The 14,450-nt window shown below is 43.6% G+C and overlaps 1 protein-coding gene across 1 annotated transcript in view; it reads right to left on the bottom strand.

Moving 5' to 3' along the window:
- The window catches only part of MGAM2 (maltase-glucoamylase 2 (putative)), a 105,436-nt gene that overhangs the window by 41,749 nt on the left and 49,237 nt on the right, over window positions 1–14,450 (bottom strand). Inside the window, exons 16-23 of the mRNA XM_049894599.1 lie at window positions 11,585–11,756; window positions 10,932–11,048; window positions 9,773–9,927; window positions 9,557–9,641; window positions 8,797–8,853; window positions 8,172–8,296; window positions 7,026–7,114; window positions 5,903–5,952 (exon numbers count right to left, since the gene is read on the bottom strand). Coding sequence (XP_049750556.1) covers window positions 5,903–5,952; window positions 7,026–7,114; window positions 8,172–8,296; window positions 8,797–8,853; window positions 9,557–9,641; window positions 9,773–9,927; window positions 10,932–11,048; window positions 11,585–11,756 — 850 coding nt within the window. The remainder of the gene's footprint in view (window positions 1–5,902; window positions 5,953–7,025; window positions 7,115–8,171; window positions 8,297–8,796; window positions 8,854–9,556; window positions 9,642–9,772; window positions 9,928–10,931; window positions 11,049–11,584; window positions 11,757–14,450) is intronic.

Here is a 14,450-nt window from a genome sequence, read left to right on the forward strand (position 1 = left end):
ACTCTCTCCTATCTATCTGATCCCTCCCCTCCCTGCCCCAGGCGGCTTCATTAACATTGGAATTTCCTGGGCCATGGAGTGGTTTTGTTTTTTTTCCTACCCCACTCTCCTGGCCTGAGAGAAGCAGCTACTAACAACCCAGGGATGAAAAAAATACAGAACCAGCTCCAGCCAAGCATATGAGATCCACAGTCTTTGGCTTTCATCCCTATAGGGAACAAGGTGGCTATTATAATGCAAGGGTAATTCTGATAGAGATCTGACTGTAATTGTTTTAGGATCACTGGAAAGACAAGTTTTCCAGGTCTGATATCTCTACCTGTTAAACAGAGCCCTCACTGATCCACAACAGAGAACTGAGGGCTGAAGCTCCACCCAAACCACCTAGCCACCTGCCAGAGGGGTCTGAGGATAGTGACACCTACCAGTCTTTAGAGGTACATGCATTGGGTGCCTACAGTTCAGGTACAGAGCCCACCCACCAAACTGCTTTAGGAATAGAGACATACTTACCTCACTGGCACATGGGGGAAGGCTGTCAGCATCCTGCCCTCCCACCCGGAGTGTGACCCCCGGCTGCTACTAGAATCTGGTGCACACAACTATCACCACTACTCCTCTAAGTTAATAGGTGACAGTCTACACCACACACTTGGTGACCCAAAATCAGAACACCTAAGCTTATTCTATTCAAGAATAGTGAATGGACTCTTAGGCTTATATATCTGGTAACAGCCCAAACCAGCTGGTAATAGGACATAAGTGATTCAAAGGCTACAACAATCAAGACAGCGCAATCTAGTAGTCCATCTGGGTATACTGAAACAAAACAAAACAAGATAAGACTCAGTGAGCAAATATAAAATAAATCATTACAATATCTTAGTGATGGCTTGGAGACAACAGTCGATATCAAACCACATAAAGAAGCAGACCATGACAGCTTCTACAACCCCCCAAACAAAAGAATCAAAATCTTTCCCAAATGAAGATACAATCCTGGAATTATCAGATACAGAATATAAAAAACTAATTTACAGAATGCTTCAAGACATCAGGGATGACCTCAGAAATGAAATAAGGCAATCTACAGAAAAAGCCAAGGAACACACTGATAAAACAGTTGAAGAAACCAAAAAGATTATTCAAGAACATAGTGGAAAAATTAATAAGCTGCAAGAATCCATAGAGAGACAGCATTCAGAAATCCAAAAGATTAACAGTAAAATTCCAGAACTAGACAACTCAATAGGAAGTCAGAGGAGCAGACTCGAGCAACTGGAATGCAGAGTGGGGGAGGTGGAGGATAAGGCAACTGACACCAATATAGTTGACGAAAAACCAGATAAAAGAATGAAAAAAATGAAGAAACCCTAAGAATCATGTGGGACTCTATCAAGAAGAATAACTTGCATGTGATTGGAGTTGCAGAACAGGGAGGGATAACACAAAATACAGAGAGAATGGTTGAAGATCTGTTGGCAGAAAACTTCCCTGACATCATGAAAGACAAAAGGATTTCTATCCAAGATGCTCATCGAACCCCATATAAGATTGATCCAAAAAGAAAATCACCAAGACATATTATCATCAAACTTGCCAAAACCAAAGATAAAGAGAAAATTTTAAAAGCAGCCAGGGATAAAAGAAAGATCTCCTACAAAGGAGAATCAATAAGAATAAGTTTGGACTACTCGGCAGAAACCATGCAGGCAGGAAGGCAATGGGATGACATATATAGAGCACTGAAGGAGAAAAACTGCCAGCCAGGGATCATATATCCAGCAAAACTCTCTCTCAAATATGAAGGTGAAACTAAAACTTTTACAGATAAACGCAAGCTAAGAGAATTTAGAAAAACCAAACCAAAGCTACAAGAAATACCAAAGGAAATTGTTTGGTCAGAAAATCAATAATATCAGATACCAGCACAACACAAGGTCACAGAACAGAACATCCTGATATCAACTCAAATAGGGAAATCACAAAAACAAAGTAAGATTAATTTTAAAAAGAAAAAAATGCTCAAAACAGGGAATCATTGAAGTCATTATGTAAAAAATCACAATAATCAAAAAAAGCAACTAAATACAAGGGGCATAGATCTTCCATATGGAGAGGAAAACAAGGCGATATAGGACAATACAAGTTAGGCTTTTACTTAGAAAAATAGAGGTAAATATTAAGGTAACCACAAAGAGGTATAACAATTCCATTATTCAAAATAAAAACCAAGAAAAACATAACAACTCAGCAGACATAAATTCAACTACTATGAAAATGAGGAACACACAATTTACAAAGAAAAACTTCTCAGCACAAAAAAGTAAGTGGAAAAATGAAATTGTCAACAACACACACAAAAAGGCATCAAAATGACAGCACTAAACACATACTTATCTATAACTAGGCTGAATGTAAATGGACTAAATGCACCAATAAAGAGACAGAGAGTCTCAGACTGGATAAAGAAACATGATTCGTCTATAAGCTGCCTACAAGAGACACACCTTAGACTTAGAGACACAAACAAACTAAAACTCAAAGGATGGAAAAAAAATATATCAAACAACACTCAAAAAAGAGCAGGACTGGCAATATTAATTTCTGAGAAAATAGACTTTAAAGTTAAATCCACCACAAAAGATAAGGAAGGACACTACATAATGATTAAAGGGACAATTGACCAGGAAGATATAACCACATTAAATATTTATGCACCCAATGACAGGGCTGCAAGATACATAAAACAAACTTTAGCAGAATTGAAAAGTGAGATAGACACCTCCACAATTATAGTAGGAGACTTCAACACACCACTTTCGGAGAAGGATAGGACTTCCAGTAAGAAGCTCAATAGAGACACGGAAGATCTAATTGCTACAATCAACCAACTTGACCTCATAGACTTATACAGAACACTCCACCCAACAGCTGCAAAGTACACTTTTTTTTTCTAGTGCACATAGAACATTCTCTAGAATAGATCACATATTAGGTCATAAAACAAACCTTTGCAGAATCCAAAACATCGAAATATTACAAAGCATCTTCTCAGACCACAAGGCCATAAAAGTAGAAACCAATAACAGGAAAATCAGGGAAAAGAAATCTAATACCTGGAAACTGAACAATACCCTGCTCAAAAAAGCCTGGGTTACAGAAGACATTAAGGAGGAAATAAAGAAATTCATAAATGCAACGAGAATGAAAACACTTCCTATCAAAACCTCTGGGACACAGCAAAAGCAGTGCTCAGAGGTCAATTTATATCAATAAATGCACACATAAAGAAGAAAGAGCCAAAATCAGAGAGCTGTCCCTACAACTTGAACAAATAGAAAGTGAGCAACAAAAGAATCCATCAAGCAGCAGAAGAAAACAAATAATAAAAATTAGAGCTGAGAGAACAGAAAAACAATTGAAGGAATTAACAAAGCCAAAAGCTGGTTCTTTGAAACAAAAATTGATAAACCTTTGGCCAGACTGACTAAAGAAATAACAGGAAAGGAAACAAATAACCCAAATAAGAAATGAGATGGGCCATATCACAACAGACCCAACTGAAATTAAAAGAATCATATCAGATTATTACAAAAAATTGTACCCTAACAAATTTACAAATCTAGAAGAAATGGAAGAATTCCTAGAAAAACACTACCTACCTAAACTAACACAATCAGAAGTAGAACAACTAAATAGACCCATAACAAAAAAAAAAAGAGATTGAAAAGGTAATCAAAAAACTCCCCCCCCCCAAAAAAAATGTATTAAGGGTCCCACAGTTCATAAAGTGACAAAGACAATCTGACAGGGAAGAAGGTGCAACTGAAGACTAGAGGAAAAAAGGCAGTTTAATGATTAAAAAGATTAGGTGTCCCAACTGATTTTTGACAACGGTGCAAAAACAATACAGTGGAGACAGGACAGCCTTTTCAAAAAAAATGGTGCTAGAACAATTGGACATACATTGGTAAAAAAAGTTAGCCTTGACCTAAAACTGACATCTTACACAAAAATTAACTCAAGATGGATCATGGACTTAAATATAAAAGGCAAAACTATAAAACTTTTGGAAAAAAATTGGAGAAAACCTTTGGGATCTAGAGCTAAGCGAAGGGTTCGCAAACTTGACACCAAAAGCATGATCTGTAGAGCGAAAAATGGGTAAGGTGAATCCATCAAATTTTTCAAATTTTGCTCTGTGAAAGACCCTGTTCAGAGGATGAAAAGAGAAGCTACAGATGGTGAGAAAATATTTGCAAACACATATCTGACAAAGGACTAATACCTAAGATATACAATAAACACTCAAAACTCAACAATTAAAAAATAACAAAATCCAATTAGAAAATTGGCAAAAGGTGTGAACAAACATTTCCCCAAGAGGATATATAGATGGCAAATAAGCCCAGGAGAAGCTGTCCGACATCATTAGCCATCAGGGAAATGCAAATTAAAGTCACAATGCCGCATCACTGAAAACCTGCCAGACTGGCTAAAACGGAAAATAGTGACAACATCAAATACTGATGGGGGTGCGGAGAAAGTGGATACACTGCAGGAGCAAATGTAAAATGGTACATCCATTCTGGAAAATTAGTTTGGTAGTTTCTTGTAAAATTAAACATGCAACTGCCCTGTGACCCAGCAATTGCACTTCTGGGCATTTATCTCAGAGAAATGAAAACCTACGTTCACGTAAAAACCTACACGTGAATATTCAGGGAAGCTTTATTTGTAACACCCCAACTTGGAAACAGTCCACGTGTCCCTTAGTGGGTGAACTTTCAACAAAAGATAGGCCATTCAGACCATAGACTAGTCCTCATCAGGAAAAAGGAAAGAACTAGTGATACACACAACGACTTGAATGAATCTGGAGGGAATTATGCTTAATGAAAGAAGCCGGTCATGAATGGTTTCATACTGCGTGACTCCACTCTACGCAGAAACGACAAAAGTATAGAAACGGAGAACAGCAGTGACTGCCAGAGTTTAAGGAGGAGGTGGGGACAGGGGAAAGTGGACATGGCTGTAAAGGGGCTCCAGTGGTGGCAGGAATGTTCTGTACCTTGGCTGCATCAGTATAACTATCCTGGTTGTGATACTGTGCTACACTTTTACAGGTTGTACCATTGCGGGAAAGGGGACAAGGTATCTCTCTGTACTATTTCTTAAAACTGCAAGTGAATCTGCAATTATCTCAAAATAAAAAGTTTAATTAAAAATACTAGGAGTTGAAAAAAAAAAAGAATGAAAGAAGTTAGGGAGAGACATTCCACACATAAAAAAATTCTCTGTCCACGCATGATCAGACTTCTAAGAAAACCAAATTAGAATCCCCCCACCTGCCTGCCCTGCCCCGTTCCTCCTCCCAGTCCCCTGGGGAAATAGACAAGGCCTGCAAGGTTCTGCATCTTCCGACTCTCAAAGCCATCACTGATGCCTGTGCCCAAGGTCAGGCTTATGGGGCTGGAAAGGAAAGCCATGGTGGAAGTATCTCAGAAAGACACTTCACACTCATCACCCTGCCTGCACCCCACTCACACTTGCCCCCTTCAAGCAGGGTCACTTATCTTGGAAGACAGGACATGTCTCCTAAAACTCAAAAGGTGACGCTTTTTTTCCCCAGAGAAAACAAGTTCTTCACAGAACTCACATTTTTTTTGTTTTTTGTTTTCTTAATAGGCTTATTGCCGTGAGTTGGAGCCAACTCCACCGCAGCTGGTTTATTTACCCAAGACGGATTAAATCCACTTTAACTTGGCTCCTTCCCAGACCATCACAGCCCAGCACTCACTCTTCCTAGTCCACATGACCAAGCATCTATGAGTCCAAACCCCCACAAGCAACCACAGAAAGGAACACACACCATGTGTCCCTAAAAAACTGTACTTACAGAGGCCACAGAGAAGTCATACAGGAGATAGTTCTCTTTGGTCACAGCGTCTAAAGAGAAAGACAGAGGAGCGCCATTACCAGGGGACTCGAGGCGCTGGGTCACGCTTTTCTCTTCACCTGGAAAACCTTTGTATCTAGTTCTGCTCATCCACATTCCACCCATTGTTCGCCAGTGCCATCTGCCCACCGGAGGATTCCTGAAACACTTCCATCCATAGCTAACGGATCCCTCCTCTAAACTCTCAAGGCACTTTGTGGTACCATTTTTTCGGGCATTTAACACATTCTGGCTTGTATTATAGTTATCTACCTGCACATCCTTGCTCTCCTGTTGGACCTCAAAGAAAGTGTTTACGTGTTATTCGTCTTTATAGCCCCAGCATATAATGCAACAGTAAATAGCCAATAAGCCAGAAAATGAACCAGACTGGCTGCCGTCGCATCAACTCTGACTCACGGTGACCCCGTGTGTGTCACGGCAGAACTCTGCTCCCTGGTGTTTCAGTGGCTGATCTTTATGAAGTAGATGACCGGGGCTTTCTTCTGACCTACCTCTGAGTAGGCTCAAACCTCCCCAAACTCTAGGTTAGCAGTTGAATGCTTTCATCATTTGTACCACCCAGGGACTCCTAATAACCAAGAGATATCAATAAATGCTAATTCTCTGCAGGGTAGGATTTTTCCATAAGCACAGACCATAAGTTTATGTGAGGTATTTACATGGAATTCTTACAGTGGGGAAACATGCAATACAGATGAGATACTTCTCCCTTAACAGTAACCAAAGTGGTGTTTTTACAAAGCCATTAACAACAACAAAAAAAAATGTATTATTTGGTATTAATAATGATATCCAGCAAAGAGAATAAATAAACTAAACCCAGTTATGTCTATGGGCTTGGTAGAGTCAGTAACATGCATTCTGTCTATAGTACACATTTGAAGTCTATTTTAATGCATAGTGCTTGGCTGACATAACCCAAACTCTCAGAATGCTCTTCAACCCAATGAGTCTAAGCTGCAGAAATAAACAACAAGGATGGCAGTGTAGTGCCATGTTGGGCAGCCCGTAAGGCCAGGTCTCACTGAGAAGCACAGTGAGGGGCCACGGGGAGGTCTACCTGTGGACACGCCATCATCCCAGTACAGCTCCCCATTAGCTTCCCTCTTGTGATCCAGGGCAATGATAAGTCCCAGGGAATTCTTCCGGCTGTAAAACAGCAAGTCTCCATTTCAGAGGATGAAGAAGAGATGGCACTATGCTCAACCACTCCCTCCACACCCCATGGACAGGTAGCCCCTGGGTCTATCCCAGAAACAGAGTAGATAATGACGTTTTGTGGGAAGATGGAAATTGGGCATGAGTAGGCAGCGGAGGTTTGTAGCACGTGAGCATGAGAAGAATGGTGGAAGAGGACAGTTCCTGCCGAAAACAGGCTTTGTGACGATACTAACAACATGCATTCTTGCTTATAATGTGCCAGGTTCTCTTCCAAGCTTCCTATGCATCTTGACTCACTTAACCCTCATCTTAACCCTAAAAAGTAGAACCATCATCATCCCCATTTTACCAAGGAGAAACAGAAGCACAAGTTCCCCAAGGTAACACTACTAGTACCAACGGGCAGAGCTGGAGCTGAAACCCAAACTGTCCTCTTCAAATCTGAGTTCTTGCCCTGCAAGCTGTGTTGAGGCTTGTATGAAGAGCCTTATCTCATATTTTAAGGAGCCTTGGTGGTGCACTGGTTAAGTGCCTGGCTGCTAATAGAAAGGTTGGCGGTTCAAATTCACCAGTGGCTCTGTGGGAGAAAAGACCTGGAGATCTGCTACCCTAAAGATTCTAGCCTTGGAGACTCTTTTGGGCAGTTCTACTCTGTCACATAGGGTCACTATGAGTTGGAGTCAACTCAACAGCACAAGACAACAACAATCTCTATTTTAACTTGCATTCCCTTATGCCTTCAGAATCTACATGACAACAATCTCCGGCCCTAGGGAAGTCCTCATGACTGATTATTTTGACTATTCCTATAAACTCATTCCAATCAAAAATCAAGACTACGGAAGTACAATGGAGCGAAGGCTAGCTTTTCCCCTGCTAACTGCAGACTGAGATGCCCATGCTGGACCAACCTTGACAGAGGGGAGGGTGATTGCTGAGACATTTTCCCGTTGGTAACCCACTCCCAGGCCCTGTTTGCCTTCTCATGGAGCCCGCCCACTGGAACTTCAAGAGCACTCCCTCCTTACAACAGGGAGGAGTGTACCTGGCCTCTGTGGTTGTGTTTGGCTTCTGGGTAGGGAATATGTAGCCCCCTCGAAGGTGAAGTCCTATTTTATCTTTGGGGAATTGCATCTGCACCCATTGTTTCCTCCATTGGATGGCCATTCCCTAATCAACAAAAAGAAAACAGATCAGGTGATAGGCTCTTTGAGGTTGGAGGGGCTTTGGAGATCATCAAGTTCAGTGACCTCATTTTAAAGAAGAGAAAATGAGTGCCCCCAAAGCAAAAAGTGACTTCTCAAGGCATACAGGAAGTCAAGAGCAGAGCTGAGACTCCAACCCACCCCATTTCCTTACATTACACCATGCTGTGGCTTATAACTGGGCTTCATTTCTCCAGGTGGTCTCAGCCACAGGCCAGGGCTAGTCCCAACAGCTGCATGGTGGTCAGGTTGAGATAGTAAATATTTCTGTATATCTATTCCAGTTATTCAAAACATGTCATGACACATTCAGAAAGGCTCTCTTGCAGAAAAGTTGCCCAAGTCAAAAAAAAAAAAAAATGTAAACCCTGTATTGTGCTCCCATCCCAAGCTCCCAAGACTGCTCTGTCAAAACTGCCCTCTGCCATGGGTAGCTCTTGTGCCCACAGGGGCTGCCTCACTTACTGTGTCATAGTCATACCAGATAGCATCTGGGATGTAGGCATTCACTTGGTCTACATCCTAGGGAAGCAATAAGAATGAGTAATGTGAATATGGCCCTTCACAGTTTACAAAACACCTCCCTGTTGTAGCCTTTGCTCATCTGGACAATCCTAGAGATGGATGGGATCATCCCAGCCTACACATGGAAACACAAACTCAGAAAGGTTGAGCAGTTCATCCAAAGCCAGGAGATAGCAGAGCTCTAACTAGAAATCAAGTCTCTTTTGCTTCCACACCCCCATGCTTTATAAGAGAAGCAGAGAATATCCATTCATGAGTCACTCATGTAATCTGACAGGTGGGAGGGGATGGTGAGCACCCCAGCAGATCCCTTGCTGGCTAGCAGGACCTGCCATCAGATGGTCCAGTGGAAACATCAGCTCCCAGGGCTTGGGCATGATTACAGGAGCACTCCATCATGTCTCTTGGCTGATAAGCATAATCCTGATTCCTCCCCCAGACTTCCCCACCTCCCTCTGCCACCACTCAGACAAAAGCCACAGCCACATGGATGTGGGTTTTAAGGTGATTTTTCAAAAAGGAAATCATTCACTTGGTGGCCCAGTGGGACCAAGAGGGGATATTTTTTAATTTCTGAACTTTTCTGCTCAGTCTCTCCCATTTATATTTAAATGTGGTCAAAGTTACTTAGCACCTAACTTAGCTACACAGGCCAGAGGCATGCGTGACACCCACCCCTTGGCTTAGATTATAGACGTACTGAGTGTAAAACAGGTGTGATCAGGAGTGCAGGCCCCCATAGGAACTGCTCGTGCACATCCCAAGTGGCTGAATCCTGGTAGAACCTGAAAAATGAGAAGATAGCCCAGGGAGGCTGGTGATACCACCAGTATAGGACACCAGCTCAGGGTGCAGCGGCAAGGTGGCAGGTGAAATTAAGATCCAGAATGAAGTCACCAGGGGTCAGGTGACTCACTCATGCAGCAGGGGCCGGGCCACTGTGTCCCCACGGGTGTGCGCGCAGTAGAAGAGGGTGTACAGGTAGGGCAGCAAGGTGTATCTGATGTTCAGGTAGTGCCTGGAAGAGTTGAGCAGCAGGGAGTCGGCTCCAAAGGAGGCAGGGTCCTGGTCCTAGGAGGAAATATGGGCACTCGCTGGGTGTTCCCATCATCGTTTAAAAGTTCTCTTCTGATAAGCTTTCTGAAGTGAAAGTAGCCCTGTTCTCCAACGTAGAAAATGTCAAGATACTTCCAGAAACAAAAGGCTCTTAGTTCTATCCCTTCATTTTACAGATGAGGAAACAATATCAAAGACTAAGTAACTTTCCCATGAGAAGTGTAAGCAAGTGGGAGAGTCTACATTTGACATGAGTCTTCTGAGGCCAACCTATGAGAGCCCCAGGGTGGGAAAGAAGCCCCACAGGGGTTTCCATGGAGATGAAGGGGCCATGGTGGGTCAGACTCCAACCTTGACCCCTGTTCCCTCCAGAGTTCCTCCAATTTATTTTATATATGGAGATTTCTCAAAAATATGTCCTTTGAACCCTGAGAGTATGGCCCTAGATACCCTTTTAGCTCAGTAATGAAGCCACTCCTATGGTTCACCCTTCAGCCCAAATTAGACAGACACATGGAACAAAACAAGACTAAAGGGGCACACCAGCCCTGGGGCAAAACTAGAAGGCAGGAGGGGACAAGAAAGCTGATAATAGGGAACCCAAGGTAGAGAAGGGAGAGTGTTAACATGTCCTGGGGTTGTTAACTAATGTCGTAAAACAATGTGTACTGTTTAACGAGAAACTAATTTCCTCAGTAAACCTTTATCTAAAGTACAATAAATATATATACATGTCCCTTGGTAACAATGAGAAGGACCAGGAGGAGGAGGAAAAGCAGGAAGAGGGGGAGGAGGAGAAGGAAAAAGGAAGAAGAAAAAGAAAGGGAAGAAGAAGGGAGTTCCCAACAATAAAACCATTCAGCACACACACACCCATTCCCCCACTGCCACTCCCATATCCTGCTTTTTAGGCCTATCTGCATTTAGGAACAACCTGTAGGATTTTCCTCAACATTTCTTTAAGAACAAGCAGATTAGAAAATTCAGGAAGTTCCCATCACTTTTTGGGGGGAGCTTACCATGAAGCCAGGCCCATTGTGATTCCTGGATAGTGGATAAAATGCTCCAAGCTGCATCCATCTTCTGCAGAGGCTCTCTGTGGTATCTTCTTTATAACCACAGATATTGGCACCTACCTGCAGCATTAGCACACACACAAGCACAGCGGTCAGTAAGAGAGGCAAAGGTATTAGCCAGATACCTACGTGAACAGGGAAAAGAGAATCTCTTGTCCCCATTCTCCCATGCTTAAAGAAACTCCAGTCAAAATGAGGGAAACAAGCAAGTGAGCAGCAGAGGACAGATTGAGAGGGGGACTGAATGACAGTAGCGACATTGGTCCTTGTATCGTGGGCTTTTCCTCAGATTCAGTTCCTGGTTTCACACTTTCCCACCCACTGATGCTCTCCTGGTGGGATTGTTCGGTGATACTAATACATTTTACTCCTGGCATCTCCTTCCTAATCCCAGAGAGTCCATGGATACCAACCCAGAGGTAAATTTTACCATCCTAATTTCAGAAGGCAGCTCAGACCACCTATATGAATTGGTTTTTCCATCACAAATCACAGTGGAACATATGCTCCTTAGCTACAAGACACCCTTGAAGACTGATGGTGGGAACAACGTCAAAGGACAATGATAAAGTTACTTGGTTGAAAGAGAGGCTCACCATGGGGATGCCAAATAGGTTGAACTCAAGGATACTGGGAATGGACCACCGGAGATCATTCCATGAGGCTGTGTTTTCCCCCAACCAGTGAGCAGCAAACTTGCCAGACCCAGCAAAAGTAGAGCGGGATAAGATGAGGCTCCGTTTTTGGGGGAAGACAGCCCGCATGGCCCTGAAAAGAAATGCAACTGGTTGAGTGAGAGGTGAGCTATGAGTGTCTAGGCTTCACCTTACATGCAGGCCAACAGTGGACTTCCCAACCAAACTGAGAAAAAACATCACAGTGTCCTGAACACTTCCCAGGTGTGCCCACTGGCTTAGCACTTCTAAGCTTCGACTTCCCCCTTTGGACAAGGTTGCAGAACTCCTATAAAACAGTGCAAGCCTTTACATTCCAGCCCCTCACAGAAATTTCTCTAGGCTCCTGGCTTCCTTATCATGTTTTCCCCGTCTTCTTGGATCTGGCTGTGGTCTGGCCCTTCGGTTGGCACCACATTGGAACCATGTCTTTGGTCCTTGGCCCTGTCTCCTCCAGACAGTGTTTCCAATGTCCCTTTGTCCCACACCTTGCTGCCCGTAGTTTATCACAAGGCCAGCTAAGGTTGGAACGCTGGGGCCCTGCCGGCAGAGGAGGGGAGTCTGTACGCCAGCAGGGCCCCAGGCACCTGGGTTCCTCTGAAGCTCAGAACCTGCTCGGGGCAGCTCCCAATGTTAGCAAAGCGTAGTCTAAGCAAAATTATATTGATTGCAAATACTCATTCTCAAAGGATGATGTATGATATGCTTTGTATTGTATTACACATATTTGTACAATATTTGTATTGTATTGCACATAATATATTACATATCTAGTAAAACTGTATAGAAAGGAAACCAGAGGAATTAGAAATACGGACTCCACAATGCTAAATACCTCAGGGGCAGGGGTGGATGGGGTGGGATGACAAATGGTAGGATGAAGGCTTTGTCCCAGTTTTCATTCTGAACACTCTTGGGCACAAGCACTTTCTTGAACATTGTTCCTGCTCTTTCTCCTCTAATCCAAACTGCCTCCACCCTCCTTTAGAGTTCCAAAACTGAAGCACAACACTGCTATGGGGTGGTGATACCTGAGCTACAACTGCTGCCGGCTCTTCCTCAGGCAAGCTCTTCTGTCTTCCCTTGTAAGAGTATCACTCCCTAAAATCTCTCTCTACAAACCTTTATCCCCAGGCACCAGGCAATTCCTCACCAACACTCCACCACAGCCACTAACACCCCCACCTCCAACTCCCAAGGACGCTGTGGACAATCTAGGAAGGCAGAACGACCCTACGGTGTCAAAGGGATAGAACTCGCTGAAACAGAAAGCTGGTTTAAGAAAGTGACACACTCCATTCTGACAACGTTGGACAAAAACGGGAGGAGGAAAGGATTTACTCCCCAGCCCTGCCCCCATTTTTTCTCTGGTCTGGACTAGCAGGTATTTTGCCTTTATGACCACTGGCTGAAGGGTTTATTGCCCTCTGCAGTCAGCCAAAACCCATTGCCGTCGAGTCGATTTTGACTCATAGTGACCCTATGGGACAGAGTAGAACTGCCCGGTAGAGTTTCCAAGGAGTGCCTGGCAGATTCAAACCGCCAACCTCTTGGTTAGCAGCTGTAGCACTTAACAACTATGCCACCAGCAGTCCTGATAAAAATACCCTCAGGATGTGCAGACTGAAACCAAAGCAGCAGTGAGGTCATCTGAGACTATGGTTTATTAGGAGGCTGGCCTGTGCCATGGCAACACAGGTAGAGAACAGGCAGGTGTGCTCCAGCTTTGAGGAAGAGTCTCATTCTAGGATGGAGACCCTTAAGTCTGGAGTTTCTCTTTTTTCCTCCCCTGGTCTGTTTATGGCCAGGTCATGGTTCCCAAGAGGACTCAGTCTCCTGCTTTTAAGCCTAGAGGGAAGTGAGTTTCATGCCCTGGTTGGCCCAGTAGGATCTCTGCATTGTCCCCAAGTTGGACTTCCAGTTCAGGTTGGGCCAAAGATCCAGCAGTCCTTGAGTTAGTTCTCCTGACTGAGCCCACCAAATGAACACCTCATCCGTTTCTCTAATTCACCTCTGCTCCGTGCCCAAGGCCAAATCCAAAGTGTCTCCACTGTGCTCTGGACTCTTGACCACTCTGTTCGACCCAGAGAAGTTAGAAAAGCACCTAGAACTGCCCCATGGGGTTTCCAGGGTTGTAATCTTTATGGAAGCAGACTGCCACATCTTTCTCTCACCGTGCAGCTGGTCGGTTCAAACTACCAACCTTTTGGTTGGCAGCCAAGCACTTAACCCCTGAGCCCAGGGCTCTCAGTCATGGTACACTTTAACTATGACCATTAGAATATATTAACCATACACTGTGATTTCAGAACATGCTTATCACATGGGGACATGAGCAACAAACCAATGTGTCACTCTCTCCCCTCCTCCTGCCCTCTCTTGCCTTTCTTTCTTACCCTCTCCATTCCTTCACTCTCCCTCCCACCTTCCATGCTTAGATGGATACATCTCAGAATGAAAATATATCAGAACAGGAAGGGACCATGGGGAATGCAGATCCAAGTCTCTCATGTCACAGATGAGGAAACTAAATTATCATCTAGCTTCGTTTCCCAGAAAGCTACAGTAACAGAACCAAACCCGTTGCCACTGAATCCAGTCCAATTCATAGCAACCCTATAGGACAGAGCAGAACTGCCCCATAGGGTTTCTAAGGAACAGATTGGAACTGCCAACCTTCGGTTAGTAGCCAAGCTCTTAATCACTGCACCACCAGGGCTCCAGAGTAATAGGAAAGGAAGTCAGAAAAGCGAAGGCAGCCAAATCAGAGACATCAGTCCTTCTTACT

Source organism: Elephas maximus, chromosome 8, assembly GCF_024166365.1.
Source record: "Elephas maximus indicus isolate mEleMax1 chromosome 8, mEleMax1 primary haplotype, whole genome shotgun sequence".
Classification (NCBI taxonomy): Eukaryota; Metazoa; Chordata; class Mammalia; order Proboscidea; family Elephantidae; genus Elephas; species Elephas maximus.